The following is a 14,471-nucleotide window of genomic DNA, read 5'->3' on the forward strand; positions in this document are numbered from 1 at the left end:
ACACTAGGCTTTCCTGTCCTTCACTATCTCCCAGAGCTTGCTCAAAGTCACGTCCATTGAGTTGGTGATGCTATCTAACCATCTCATCCTCTGCTTCCCTCTTCTCCTCCTGCCCTCAATCTTTCCCAGGGTCTTTTCTAATGAGCTGGCTCTTTGCATCAGGTGGCTAAAGTATTGCAACTTCAGCTTCAGTCCCTCCAATGAGTATTCAGGATTGTTAAATTACGGCTAGAAGGATGACCCTCCCCTTACTCTGGAAGAAGAGTGGTTATGACTGTGGGCTCTGAAGTTGGACAGCCTGGGTCTGAAGCCCAGTCTGAATCTATTCTTGGCAAATATAAAACACACAACATATTAACTACAGTCACCATGCTGTACATTGTCTCCAGCACGCACTCATCTTAGGACTGAAAGTTTGTACCCTTTGATCAGTATCTTCCTTTTTCCCCTATCCCCCCATTCTCTATTCTACTCTGTTTACTGTGAGTCTGACTTTTTTTTTTAAAGATCTTTGGCTTTTATCACTTAGCATAATGTCCTCTGGGTTCATTCATGTTGTCACAAATGGCAGGATTCTCTTCCTTTTTAAGGCTGAATAATATTACATTGCATATATATGTGTATATACACCACATAGTTTCCGCTTCCTTTGTTCCCCCTGCTTTCTTTTGGTTAGTGTTAGCATGGTATATCCTTCTCTATTCCTTTACACTTATTTTATTTTTTATATTTTCTATTCCTATGCTTTTAAACTGTATGTGTTTATTTTTAAAGTAGATTTCTTATATACAATATACAGTTGTGTCTTACTTTTTTGTTCGCTCTCTGATACATGCTTTTTAATTGATTCATTTAGATCATTGATAATCAAGTTAATTATCGACTTAATTGAACTAATATCTCATATTTGTTCCTGTTTTCCATTTGTTGCTCTTGTTCTTTGATCTTATTGTTGTTTTCATCTCCTTTTCTGCCTTTTGTGACTTTAATTGAACCTTTACTATAATTCCATTTTGCCCTTTTTTTTTTTTTTTTGGCCTTGCTCTCCAGCTTGTGGGATCTTAGTTCCCTAACTAGGGACTGAAGTTGGCCCACGGCAGTGAAAGCACCTTCCTAATCACTGGAAGGCCAGGAAATTCCCTCCATCCTACTTTTAAAAAAACTTTTCTTAGTGGTTGCTCCAGAGTTTGCAGTACATATTTACAACTAATCTACTTTCAAATGACCCTAAACGACATTTACAATGTAACTATTTTATAATAACAAAGTAATTTTAATTCCTTCCTTCTATCCTTATATAATTAGTCATTCAGTCAATTTATGAGTGTATATATACACATAAATATAAATAATTGAATACATTATTGCTATTATTTTGAACATGATGCTATCTGTTTGATCAATTAAAAATAAGAAAAGTAAATTTTTATTTCACTTTCACTTGTTTCTTCTTTGGTGCTCTTCCTTTTTTTTTGCACATCTTTTGTATATTGTTTTCTTCTCTTTAAAAACTTACGAAAATTTCATTTCTTGTGAGGTGTTCTATTGGCAACAAATTCACTCAATTTTTGTTTGTCTGAGAAACTATTTCTCTTTTATTCTTGATGGCTAATTTCAAAGGGTACAGAATTCTAGAATTTTTTTTCCCTCAACACTAAATATTTCAGTCCTCTCTTTTCTTGTTTACATAGTTCCTGATAATAAGTCAGTTGTAATTCTTATCTTTGCTCCTAAACAGATAAAGTACTTCCCCCTACTCTGGCTTCTTTCTGGATTTTTCCTTTACCTTTGATCTTCTGTGTTCTGAAAATGATATGCCAATCTGTAGGATTCCCCCACACTCCTCCATTTTTTGGTATTTACCTTACTTGGTGTCTCTGAACTTCCTGGATCTGTGATTTGGGGGAAATTCTTGGTCATACTCCTTCCCTGTAAGTCTTCTGTTCCTTTCTTGTCTTCTTCTAGTATTCCCATTATGTGTATCTTATACTCATATGACATCTTTTATAGTTATTTCACAGTTCTTGGATATTCTGTTTTTTTTTTTTTCCCTGTTTACTTTTCAGTTTTGGAGGTGTTTATTGAGATATCTTCAAACTCAGAGATTTTTTTTCTCAGCTATGTCCAGTCTACTACTACTAACAATCCCATTAAAGACATTCTTTTTTCTATTACAGTTTTTTTTAATTTACTATTTGTAAATAGTAATTTACTATTTACTATTATTATAGTAAATAGTATTATTTATTATTATTATAAAAAATAATTTACTATTTTATCACTAGTATTTCCTTTTGTTTTCTTCTTGGAATTTCCATCTTTCTTCTTACTTTGCCAGTTTGTTCTTCCACACTGTCTACTTAATCCATTAAAGCTCTTAGGGTATTAATCATAATGATTTTAAATACCTGGTCTGATAATTTCACATTCCTGCCATCTTAGACTCTGGTTCTGATGTTTTCTCTGTCTCGTCAAACTTTATTTTTTCGCCTTTTAAAATGTCCTGTAACTTATTCTTGAAGACTGAACATGTTGTACTGGAAAGGGAACTACTGTAAATAGAACTTCAATAATGTGGTAATGCAGGCTGAGCAGAGAGGAAGCAGTCCTGTGATTAGGTCTCAGTTTTAGTGAATTTATACCTCTGGACTGTGACTTTTCAGTGGTTTTCAACTGCATCTCAGTTCTTTTCTCCCTTCTCAGCAGAACAAGATGGCCAGAGAGGGCTGAAGCTGAATATTTCTCTTCCTTGAGATCAATTAGACTAATACTATCTCAGCAGGTTAGGCTTTGGGTAATTAGTTTCTCCTGAGGACAAGTATAGATGAAAGGAACAGAGTACTCTGGTATATAGACATGCCTCTATTTTTTTTTTTATCTCCGCTTTATTATGCTTCACAGACATTGCATTTTTTACAGATTGAAGGTTTGCGGCAACCCTGTATTGAGTAAGTCTTATTCATACCATTTTTCAATAGCATTTCCTCACTTTGTGTCTCTGTGTCACATTTTGGAAATTCTCTCAGTATTTCAGACTTTTTGATTGTTATATTTGTTACAGTGATCTGTGATCAGCAATTTTTGATGTTTCTGTTAGAAATGTTTTGGGGGCACCACAGACTACATCTGTATAAGTCAGTGAACTTAATCAATAAATGTATGTGTTCTGACTGCTCTGCTAATTGGTTGTTTCCATGTCTCTCCCTGTCAATGGGCCTGAGACACAATATTGAAATAGGTCAATTAATAACCATACAGTTCTTCTAAGTGTTCATGTGAGAGAAAGAATCAATTGATGTGGCAAACCTCATTGTTGTCTCTTTATAAAAATTTTATTGAAGTATAATTAATTTACAATATTGTCTTAATTTCTGCCATACAGCTACCTGACTCAGTTATACATATATATGCATTCTTTTTCATATTCTTTACCATTATGGCTTATCACAGAATACTGAATATAGTTTCCTGTGCTATACAGTAGGACTTTGTTGTTCACTGTTGTCTTATTTCAGGAAATTGCCACAGCCACCCTAACCCACAGCAACCACTACCCTGATCAGTCAGCAGCCATCAACACTAGGTCAAGGCCTCCTACCAACTAAGATTATGACTTACTGAAGGCTCAGATGATGGTTAGCATTTTTCAGTAATAAAGTATTTTTTAATTAAAGTATTCACGTTTTTTTGGACATAATGCTATTTCAGACTTAATTATAGAATAGTGTAAAAGTAACTTTTATATGCGCTTACTGTTGTGCTCAGTTGCTCAGTCATGTTCCACTCTTTGCGGCCCCATAGACTGTAGCCTGGCAGGTTCCTCTGCCTGTGGGATTTCCTAGGCAATAATACTGGAGCAGGTTGTCATTTCCTCCTCCAGGGGATCTTCCTGATTGGGAAACCAAAAAATTCATGTGACTCACTTTTTTGAGATATTTCCTTTATTATGGTAGTCTGGAACTGAACTCACAGTATCTCTGAAGTATTTTTGTATTTATAAATGTTCCTGGGACTTCTTTGACTGTCTAGTGGTTAAGACACTGTGCTTCCACTGCAGGGGGTGCAGGTGTGATCCCTGGTTGGGGAACTAATATCCTACATGCCACGTGGCATAGCCAAAAAGGAAAAATAAGTTGGAGGAATTTGTCTTAAGGGTACTGCTTCTAGTCCATCCCAAGCCCTTCAGTGCCTGTCACTCAGCTCTACGTATTGGTTATGACTGGGCACCTGGCTTCTCTCCTCCATTCTTTTTATTCTTGGAACCATAGTGTCTTGCCTGCAAGACCAAACTCAGGAGGACACTCAGGACTAGAGACCCTTGAACAACTCTGTCCACCCCCAGAGTCCCAGGTCTGAGCCACAAATGGTTCTCATGTGCATGTCCTTCTCCCCTACTCCCTTCCAATAATAAACTGGGCATTCTCTAAAAAATAAAACAAAGTAGAACAAAGCAAGGCAAAATAAAATAAAGTAGTTCTTTACTCCTTCCCCAGCTGGAAGCACAGAGGGATTTTTCTCTTATATTTAGTGTGAAAACCTGGTTGAGCACCCCTGGAAATAAAACTCACAGAAGTATGTAGATCCCTCTATGACTGAGTCCTCCTAATGTTTTTAATCTCTTAGACTTGTCCACAACTAGCCTTTGAAGTAAAGTGAAAGTGTTAGTTGTTCAGTTGTATCTGACTCTTTGTGAGTCCATGCGCACTAGCCTGCCAGGTTCCTCTGTCCACGGAATTCTCTAGACAAGAGCACTGGAGTGGGTAGCTATTCCCTTCTTCAGGAGATCTTCTTGAGCCAGGAATCAAACCCAGGTTTCCCACATTACAAGCGGATTCTTTACTGACTGAGCCACCAGGTTTTCTTACCTGGCCAGTGATTCCCATGGAGGTTTAAGCTCATCGGTTTCTGATCCAGGAAGTTGTGATTCTTTGTATTTGCCTGTGTGTCATTTTAGGGTCAGTGGGTTGTGCTGTGACCACATTTCTTTTGTGGATTTAAGAAGAATTGATTTGTCAACTTATTCAGCTTTTAACTTATTGTTAGGATGAAACAGCAACTTCTAAGCTTTCTACATGCTGGTCTGGAAACTGGAAGTCCTGCTTATGAAGTTTTTAATTACAAAAGTAATACATGCTTAGTGTAAAATATTAAATAATAAAGATATGTGAAGTAAGAAGTGAAAGCTCCTTTTCAGCTCACTTCCTGAGAGAACTATTTGCAACAGGCTGATGAGCAAACTTCCAGACATTTTGTTATGAATGAGCAATTATCCATCCATTTATCTGTCCATCTACCCACCTATTTTAATATATTGTGGGTGTTAGATTTCTAGGGCTACTGTAACAAAGTATGACAAAGGGAGTGACTTAAACAACAGACATCGTTTTTTAAATTCTCTTTTTAAAATTAACAAACTGGGTTTTTTTGGCTGTGCTGCGTGGCATGTGGGATCTTAGTTCCCCAATCAGGGATCAAACCCGAGCCCCTGTAGGGGAAGTGTGGAGTTTTAACCACTGGACTGTCAGGGAAGTCTCTGTTTTCGCTTTTTTTCTTTCAATTTTTTTGATATATAGTTGATGCACAGCACTGTAAGATGTGTAGCATAATGACTTGATATACATATATTACAAAATGATTACCATAGATAATATCTATCACCTCAGCTACAAAAATGTTTTAGAATCACTCTCTTAGCAACTTTGAAATATACCATATAGATACGTTGCCTTTAGTCATCAGGGTGTACATTATATCCCTAGTACTCATTTATCTTACACCTCCCCACCTCCTGCATTCCCCTGCCTCTGGTAATCACAAATCTGATCTCTTTTTCTATGAATTTAGTTTGAGTTTTTTGTTTCCATTTCTGTTTTAAATTCTAAAATATTCTGTTTTAAATGAGGTCATACAGTATTTGTCTTCCTCTGTCTGACTTATTTTACTTAGCATGATGCCTCAAGATCCATCCACATTGTTGCAAATTGTGACCATTTTTTCTTCTTTATGGCTGATGAGTATTCTATTGTAGATATCTATACTTTTATCATATCTCTTTGACATACTAATTTCAAGTCCTTAGAGATAGTGGTTTCATTTCCTTTGGATATATGCTCAGAAGTAAAATTGCTGGATCATATGGTAGTCCTATTTTTAAGTTTTTTAGGATCTTCCATACTGTTTTTTATAGTGGCTATACCAATTTACAATCCTATCAACAGTGTACAAGAGTTCCCTTTCTGCACATTCATCCTCGCATTTGTTATCACTCATCTTTGATGATGGGCTTCCCAGGTGGCATTAGTGGTAAAGAACCCACCTGCCAATGAAGGACACATAAGAGATGTGGAAGATTGCCTGGAGGAGGGCATGGAAATTCACTCCAGTATTCTTGCTTGGAAAATTCCATGGACAGAAGAGCCTGGCAGGCAACAGTCCATGGGGTCACAAAGAGTCGGACATGACTAGAGTGGCTTCACACACACACACACACATTTGATGATGGTCATTTTGACAGGCATGAGGTAATATCTCATTGTGGTTTAATTTACATATCCCTGGTGAGTAGTCATATCTCAGTATGACTTTGCATTGTATGTGTGTGCTTAGTCGCTCAGTCATGTCTGACTCTTGCGACCCTGTAGACTGTAGCCTGCCAGGCTCCTCTGTCCATGGAATTTTCCAGGCAAGAATACTGGAGTGGGTTGCCATTTCCTCCTCCAGTCCAACTCTTTAGGGCCCCATAGACTGTAGCCCTCCAGGCTGCTCTGTCCATGGAATTTTCTAGGCAAGAATACTGGAGTGGGTTGCCATTCCCTTCTCCAGATGACTTTGCATGTACCCATTGGCTATTTGAATATATTTGGGAAAATATCTATTCTGGTCCTTTGCCCATATTTAAATTGGATTGTTTTGTTTTTGTCTATTCAGTTGTATGAGTTCTTTATACATTTTGGATATAACTATTAACCTCTTATCAGATACATGATTTGCAAATATTTCCTCCCATTCTATAAGTTGTCTTTTCACTGTTAATTGTCTCTTTTGATAAGTGAAAGCTTTTAGTTTTACGTGGTCCCATTTGTTTATTTTAAATTTTGTTGCTAATGCTTTACGTGTCATATTAAAGAAAATGATCACTAATTCCACGTCAAGTTTTGTTTCCTATATTTTCTTTCAAGAGTTCTATGCTTTCATACATTTAAGTCTTTTTTTTTTTTTTTTTTTTTAAAAACTCCCTCCTGTGTCCCTCTCAATCTTTTTTTTTTTTTTTAAATTTTATTTATTTATGGCTGTGCTGGATCTTTGTTGCTGAGTGTGGGCTTTCTCCAGTTGCTGTGAGTGGGGGCTACTCTCTAGTCGTGGTGTATGGGCCTCTCACTGTGGTAGTTTCTCTTGTGGTGGAGCTCGGGTTCTAGGGCATGTGGGCTTCCCTAGCTGTGGCTCCTGGGTTCTATAGCACAAGCTCAATAGTTGTGACACACAGATTTAGTTGCTCCATGTTATGTGGGATCTTCCTAGGTCAGGGCTCAAAACATTGTGTCCTTCATTGGCAGGCAGATTCTTTACCACTGAGTCCAGGGACACCCCTACATTTAAGTATTTAATCCATTTTGAGTTGATTTTGGGGAGTAGTGTGTGACAGGGATCTAGCTTCATTCCCTTTATTATGAATGTCTTATTTCTCCAGCACCATTTATTGACGAGATTATCTTCAGCATTGAATATTCTTGGCTCCTTTGTCAAATATCTGTTGACTGCATATTTATGGATTTATTTCTTGGGTCTTGATCCTGTTACATTGACCTATTGTCTGTTTTTATGCCACTGCCATACTGTTTTGATTACTATGATTTTATAATATACTTTGATCCCCTGGAGAAGGGAATGGCTACCCTCTCCAGTATTCTGAACTGGAGAATTCCATAGACTGTATAGTCCATGGAGTCACAAGGAGTCAGACATGAGTGAGCAACTTTCATGTACACTTTCAGCCTGAGAAAAAAGAACAAAGTGAGAGGTGTTACACTTCCATTTCAAACTATAGTATAAAATTAGGGAAATTAAACAGTATGACACTGGCAACAAAAACAGACAAATGAATAATTGGAACAGAATATAGAGCCCAGAAATAAGTTAGTATACACTTTCAACTAACATTTGCCAAGAGAACCAATAATACTCAAGAAGAAGAGACAGTCTGTCAATAAATGGTGCTAGGAAAATTGAATATTCACATGTAAAAGAATGAAACTTTTTGAATCAGCATTAGGTATACCTATGACCCCTCCCTCTTGAACTTTTCTGCCACCTCCCTCCCTATCACACCCTCTAGGTTGTTACAGATCCCCAGTTTGAGTTCCCTGAGTCACACAGCAAATTCCCATTGGCTAGCAAATTCCTGTTGGCTATCTATTTTACATATGTATTGTATGTTTTCCATGTTACTCTCTCCGTACACCCCACCCCCTCCTTTCTCCCCTCTACCATGTCCATAAGTCTGTTTTAATTTTTAAATTTTATTTCATTAATGTGATATATCAGGCTTCCTAGGTGGTGCTAGTGGTAAAGACCTGCCTGCCAGTGCAAGGAAACCCAAGAGATATGGGTTCAATTCCTGGGTGGGGAAAATGGGTTCAGTCCCTGGGTGGGGAAGATGGGTTCAATCCCTGGGTGGGGAAGATCCCCTGGAGGAGGGCAAGGCAATCCACTCCAGTATTCTTGCCTGAAGAATCCCACAGACAGAGGAACCTGGAGGGCTATGGTCCATAGGGACGCAAAGAGTCACAGAAGACTGAAGCGACTTAGCAGCAGAAGCAGCAATGTGATATACCACATTGATTGATTTGCATATGTTGAGCAGTCCTTGCATCTGAAGATAAATTCCACTTGATTATGGTGCATGATCCTAATAATGTGTTGCTGAATTTAATTTACTAGTGTTTTGTTGAGAATTTATATTCATCAAAGAGATTGGCCTCTAGTTTTCTTTTCTTATAGTGTCCTTTTTGGTATCAAGGTAACTGGCCTCATAAAATGAGTTAGTGATTTTTCCTTTTTCTTTAATTTTTGGAAGAATTTGAGAAGAATTGGCATTAATTTTTCTTTAAATGTTTACTAAAACTCATCAGTGAAGTCATCTGGTCCTGGGCTTTTCTTTGTTGTGAGTTTTTTTGAGTACTACTTCATTCTCTTTATTAGTGATTAGTCTGTTTAGATTTTCTATTTCTGAGTCAATGGTATTTAGCATGTTTCTAAGAATTTTTCAGATTTTGTAGATTGTCCAGGTGGTTATAGTTGTTTATAGCACTTCTTATGATCTTTTGTATTTCTGTGGTATCAGTTTTAATGTCTCACCTTTTTTTATAATTTTATTGATTTGGGTTCTCTCTCTCTTTATTATTATTATTATTTTTTTTCCTAGCTAAACGTTTGTAAATTGTCTAAGGGCCTACTTAATTGGCTAATATTTTTCCTATTATTTCCCTGTTCTTTATTTTATTTATTTCTGCTATAATCTTTTTTATTTCCTTCCTTTTGTTAACTTTGGGGCTTACTTTATTCCCCTTCTTCTAGTTCCTTGAGGTGTAAAGTTAGTTGTTTAATTGTTGCTGTTGTTTAGTAGCTAAGTTGTGTCTGACTCTTTTGGGACCCATGGACGATAGCCTGCCAAATTCCTCTGTCCATGGGATTTCCCAAGCAAGAATACTGGAGTGGGTTGGGATTTCCTTCTCCAAGGAGATCTTCCTGACCCAGGGATTGAACCTGTTTTTCCTGTATTGACAGGTAGATTTTTTACCTCTGAGCCATCAGGGTAGTCCAGCTGCTTAATTAAGATCTCTCAATTTTCTTGATGTGTGCATTTATACCTAGAAACTTCCCTATCAGAAATGATTTTGCTGCATCCTATAAGTTTTGGTATATTGTGTTTTAATTTTTGTCTAAGTCAAGCTATTTTTTATTTCCTGTAACATTTTTTCTTTGACCCATTGGTTGTTCAGAAGAGTGTTGTTTAAATTTTCATGTATTTGAGTTTCCTCAGTTACCCTCCTGTTATTGATTTCTAGTTTTGTACCACTGTGGTCAGAGAAGATACTTGGCATAATTTCAATCTTACTGAATTTTTTAAGATTTGTTTTGTGGCCTAACATATGATCCATCCTAGAAAATATTTCAAGTGCTCTTGAGATGAATGTGTATTCTGCTGTTAAAATAGTTCCAACCAAAGTTTATTTTATTTCAATAGCAGAAGCTAAAAGGCCAAGATCAAGGTGTTGTCAGGGTTGGTTTCTTCTGATGGCTGTGAGGAAGAATCTGTTCCATACTTCTCTTCCAGTTTCTCATTGTTTACTGGCAATCTTTGACATTCCTTGTAGGCGCATCACTTCAATCTTAGTTTTTTCAGCACTTGGTATTCTAACTGTGCTGATGTGTGTCTGTCTCTGTGTTTGAATGTCCCCCTTTTATAATAATATCAGTCTTATTGGACTAGAGCTTACTTTAATTACCTCATCTTAACTAATTGCATCTTCAATAACCATATTTTTAAATAAGGTCACATTCTGAAGTACTAGGGGATAAGACTTCAACATACGAAATTTTGGGGGACATGATTCAACCCATAACACTATGTCTGTCCAAACAGGAATCAGTATGTGGATACTTTTCCATGATTTGCTTTTTTCATTTATTGTGGACACATTGCCATGCTGCTATATACAAATCTACAGATTTTGGTAATGCTCTGTAGTATTCATTACAGTAATGTAGTTTGCTGTTCATTGAATGATGTACTATCGGATGAGTTTCTTTTTTACTGTTACAAATAACTCTGAAAAAAGCATATTTGTATATACTTTATGTAAGCATATTTCTTTTGAGACAGAAACCTATAAGTAGAATTAATAAGGCAAAACTTAGGCATTTTATATTTTGTTAGATACAGTCAAATTTCCTTATTTTGAACTTTAGACCTTTCTTTCTGACTGTATATTGCCCCTGCCCCCTCCACAGTGTTACACAAGCATCACATACTAAGCATTTGCAAATCTTTATTTCTTGTAACTTATTTCTCATCCCTCTCCTTTGCCCTCTTCTTGCCCTGTCTATTCCATGTTGTTGAATAGTGGGACTTTCCAGGCGGCTGACAAGTAAACAGAGGATAATTTTTATTTTGTTTTTACTTTCAATCCCCTCTGCCTTTCATCTTTCTTTTACATAACACTGCAGGGAATTTTCTAAAGTGCAGATTGGTTAATATTGGACTTTTGCTCAAAAAACTTTCAGAAGTTTTTCTTTGAAGTCAGCCCTAGGTCACTCTCCTTCCCTCTTGCCTACCAGGCCCTTCACTCTGGTTTGAGTCATACTAAATTAATTTTTAATTCTAAGAATCTGGCTACTTTTTCACCCTTCCTCACCCTTGTGTAGCATTTTCCTTTTGCCTGAAGGGTTACCCTTACTCTCCCATTCACACCATCCATCTAGAAAACGCCTTCTTATTCAATTAATTTCTCTGATTCTCAGTTTTTCTATTTAAAAATAAAGCTAAAAATAACACCTGCATCTTGGTTTTATAATACTTCAATGAAATAATTCTATTTAAATGTATCGTCACACAGCCAGGCACTTAGTAGATACTCAGTAGATGTTAGACCTTCTTCCTCAGTTTTCTCTGTGAGACATTTTTGTGACATAAATCACAAAATCATTAATAATTTTAAAAAAATCAACCACCATATAATACACGGTGAAATATCTATGTTCAGTGAATGTAAATGTAGATCTGAGTTGAATGGATTGGGTGAAACCAAGATATAGGATGTTGGTTACATTCCTCAAACCTAATAGATTGTTTGGTAGGGCTTGGTGGTTTGATTTTCTAAACATTTCACTATATGCTCTGTGTACCCTTCAGTCAATCTCAGTGGTTTTGATAAGCCTGATGTGACTTATTCTTAACAAAACCACCCTATCTGCTGGTAATTGCTGCCACTTCATTGTACTTCTCCTCAGACATTTGTTGTATAGTACCTTCCAACGCTTTTTTGGAAACAGTGGTAAAAATTACTATTCTGTAACTTTCAAAATATTCTTCCTTTCCTTTTTTTTTTTTTCCCACATTGAATCTTTTTTTTTTTTAATTTTATTTTATTTTTAAACTTTACAATATTGTATTAGTTTTTGATGACTATCTCTAGACTTCCGGAGCGTTCTTCATCTTTGCCAGTATCTTAGTCCATTTGGACTGCAATAACAAAAATACTACAGCCTGGGTGGCTCAAACAACAAATATTTATTTCTCACTGTTCTGGTGGTTGGAAATCCAAAGTTAGGGTTAGGGTTAGGCCTGTAGATCACCTGGTTCCTGATAAGAACTCTGTTCCTGCCTTACATACAGCCACTCTGGTTTTTTCACATTGTATTAGGAGCAAAGCAAATCTCTGGGGTCTCTTTTATAAGGGTGCTAATCCCATGATGAGGACTCCACCCTCAAGACCTAATCACATCTCAAAGGCCCCACATTCTAATACCATCACATTGGGAGTTAAGATTTCAACGTATGAAATTTGGGGGTAAGGGACTACAAACGTTCATTTTAACAGCCAGGAGTCCTGAAAAACCCTTCTGCATGTTCACTAAAGATCCTCTGATAAAATTCTTCTTAGCTGGAGATAAAACTTGCTATAAACCACTCAGTTTCTTTTGCTCACCATCTCGGGCTTCATTTCCCTCGTTGCCTTGCTTACTCAGTCTTTTTGTTGTGATTCATCCTTAACTAGGAAGATGGAGACCAGTGGGTGGGTAAGTACTTCTGCTTCCTTTTGGTCATCTGTTCATGCTATACTATTTGAATGACTTTCTTCTATTTTTCCTGATTCCAAGACACCTTAGAATTTAAAAACATATCATGGTTAAGGGTTCTGGCAGAAAGGAATGTGCCTGCATGAGATACTCTTAAATAAAGGCTTTGTTCAAGGTCTCACATTGTGACTTTCTGTGTACTATACCACCCTCTGAGCTTCTTTTCAGAAGTGACACAGCTCTCTATTTCAGAGCCCTCATGATGTTGTTGGGTGATAATGCTATATTATAATATTATCTAGTTATAAAGTTGAGCAGCTTGTGAAATGCTTTTTCACAAACATATGGTATACATTTCACAAATATATGGTGTATGCTCAACTTGACCCAAGAGTAGTCGTACATCAACAGTCTTAATTTTACTGAGTATAATGCAAAACTAGGCTTTATGCTCTGAGAGGCCCTTTATAGTGCAGAACATAGTATGAGGTGGATAGAAGGGGCAACGGAGCAGGGGATGATTCTAGAAGGTGTTAGTATAGGTTCCTTCTCTTCCAAATACTTTCTCTTTGACCTTAAGGGGAACATGATTTGATGAGCTTCAGCTTTCTCATCTGTAAAAAAATATTCTACAGTTAGAGCTACACTGCCCCCTTGCCCAGTTGATAGAAAAATCAAATAAGGTAGTCTCTGCACTGTTAATATAAAAATAATGAGAATTAGTATTAATAGTAAGAGATAATCTGGGATGTCTTTCTTGAAGAAGTGGTTGTGAGGAACATGTATAGCCAGAGGGAATATATGTATGAAGAAGGAGAAATGTGGAGGTAATGTGAATCAGTTTGCTTTTGCTCTGTCTCTTCTATTGACCCCAGGAAAGCATCTGCTTAGACATCATCTGTATCTTTTATGAGGCCAGAGATAAGGAGTCATACTGTTTACAGATTATATTCAAGATGCTGGCTTCTGGTCTGTAAGTTGAGGGATGAAACTTTTCAGATAAGATGATATTCCTATGTTGAGACAGCTGTGTGATGTCCAAGAAAGGTTGGGCATTGAGGATTCTTTTTTTTTTTTTTTTTAATTTATTTTACTTTTATTGGAGTACAGTTGATTTACAATGTGTTAGCTTCAGGTGTACAGTGAAGTGATTCAGTTATACATATACCTATATTCATTCTTTTTTAGATTATTTTCTTATATAGGTTGTCACAGAATATTGAGTAGAATTCCTTGTGTTATATAGTCCTTTTGGTTATCATCTTATATATAGTAGTGTGTGTATGTTCATCCTAAGCTCCTGATTTATCCTCCCCACCCCACATTGAATTTTCTTTTCCTTATTCCTTCCACAGGTTGGTGAATTCTGGCCTTACATCAGGTTGTTGTCCAGCTCTATCCTCAGTGCTCAGTACAAATCAGAATCTCACCCACCTTTACCTACAGGGCAATGCTCTTGGAGACATGGGGGTCAAGCTACTCTGTGAGGGACTCTTGCACCGCAACTGCAAGCTTCAGGTGTTGGAGTAAGTCTCTTAGCTTATTATGGTGATGGGAATGCATAGTGGCCCCAGGGAATGGGGTAGTTTGGGAGAATGATGAGAAGCGATACGTCTTCCTAGGGTTTGGATTATTACAGGATTATGGTACTGGGAGGAGCTGTACTTCTAGAT

At 36.9% G+C, this 14,471-nt stretch overlaps 1 protein-coding gene across 7 annotated transcripts in view; it reads left to right on the forward strand.

Annotated features, from left to right (window-relative positions):
• Positions 1 to 14,471, forward strand: part of NLRP3 (NLR family pyrin domain containing 3) — a 49,424-nt gene that overhangs the window by 30,490 nt on the left and 4,463 nt on the right. For 5 of the 7 annotated variants that reach the window (XM_010807177.4, NM_001102219.1, XM_059888311.1 and 2 more), the window contains 1 exon segment: positions 14,154 to 14,324. In XM_010807177.4, the coding sequence (XP_010805479.1) occupies positions 14,154 to 14,324 (171 nt within the window). 7 annotated transcript variants of the gene reach the window in all.

The sequence above is a fragment of the Bos taurus genome, chromosome 7, assembly GCF_002263795.3.
Source record: "Bos taurus isolate L1 Dominette 01449 registration number 42190680 breed Hereford chromosome 7, ARS-UCD2.0, whole genome shotgun sequence".
Classification (NCBI taxonomy): Eukaryota; Metazoa; Chordata; class Mammalia; order Artiodactyla; family Bovidae; genus Bos; species Bos taurus.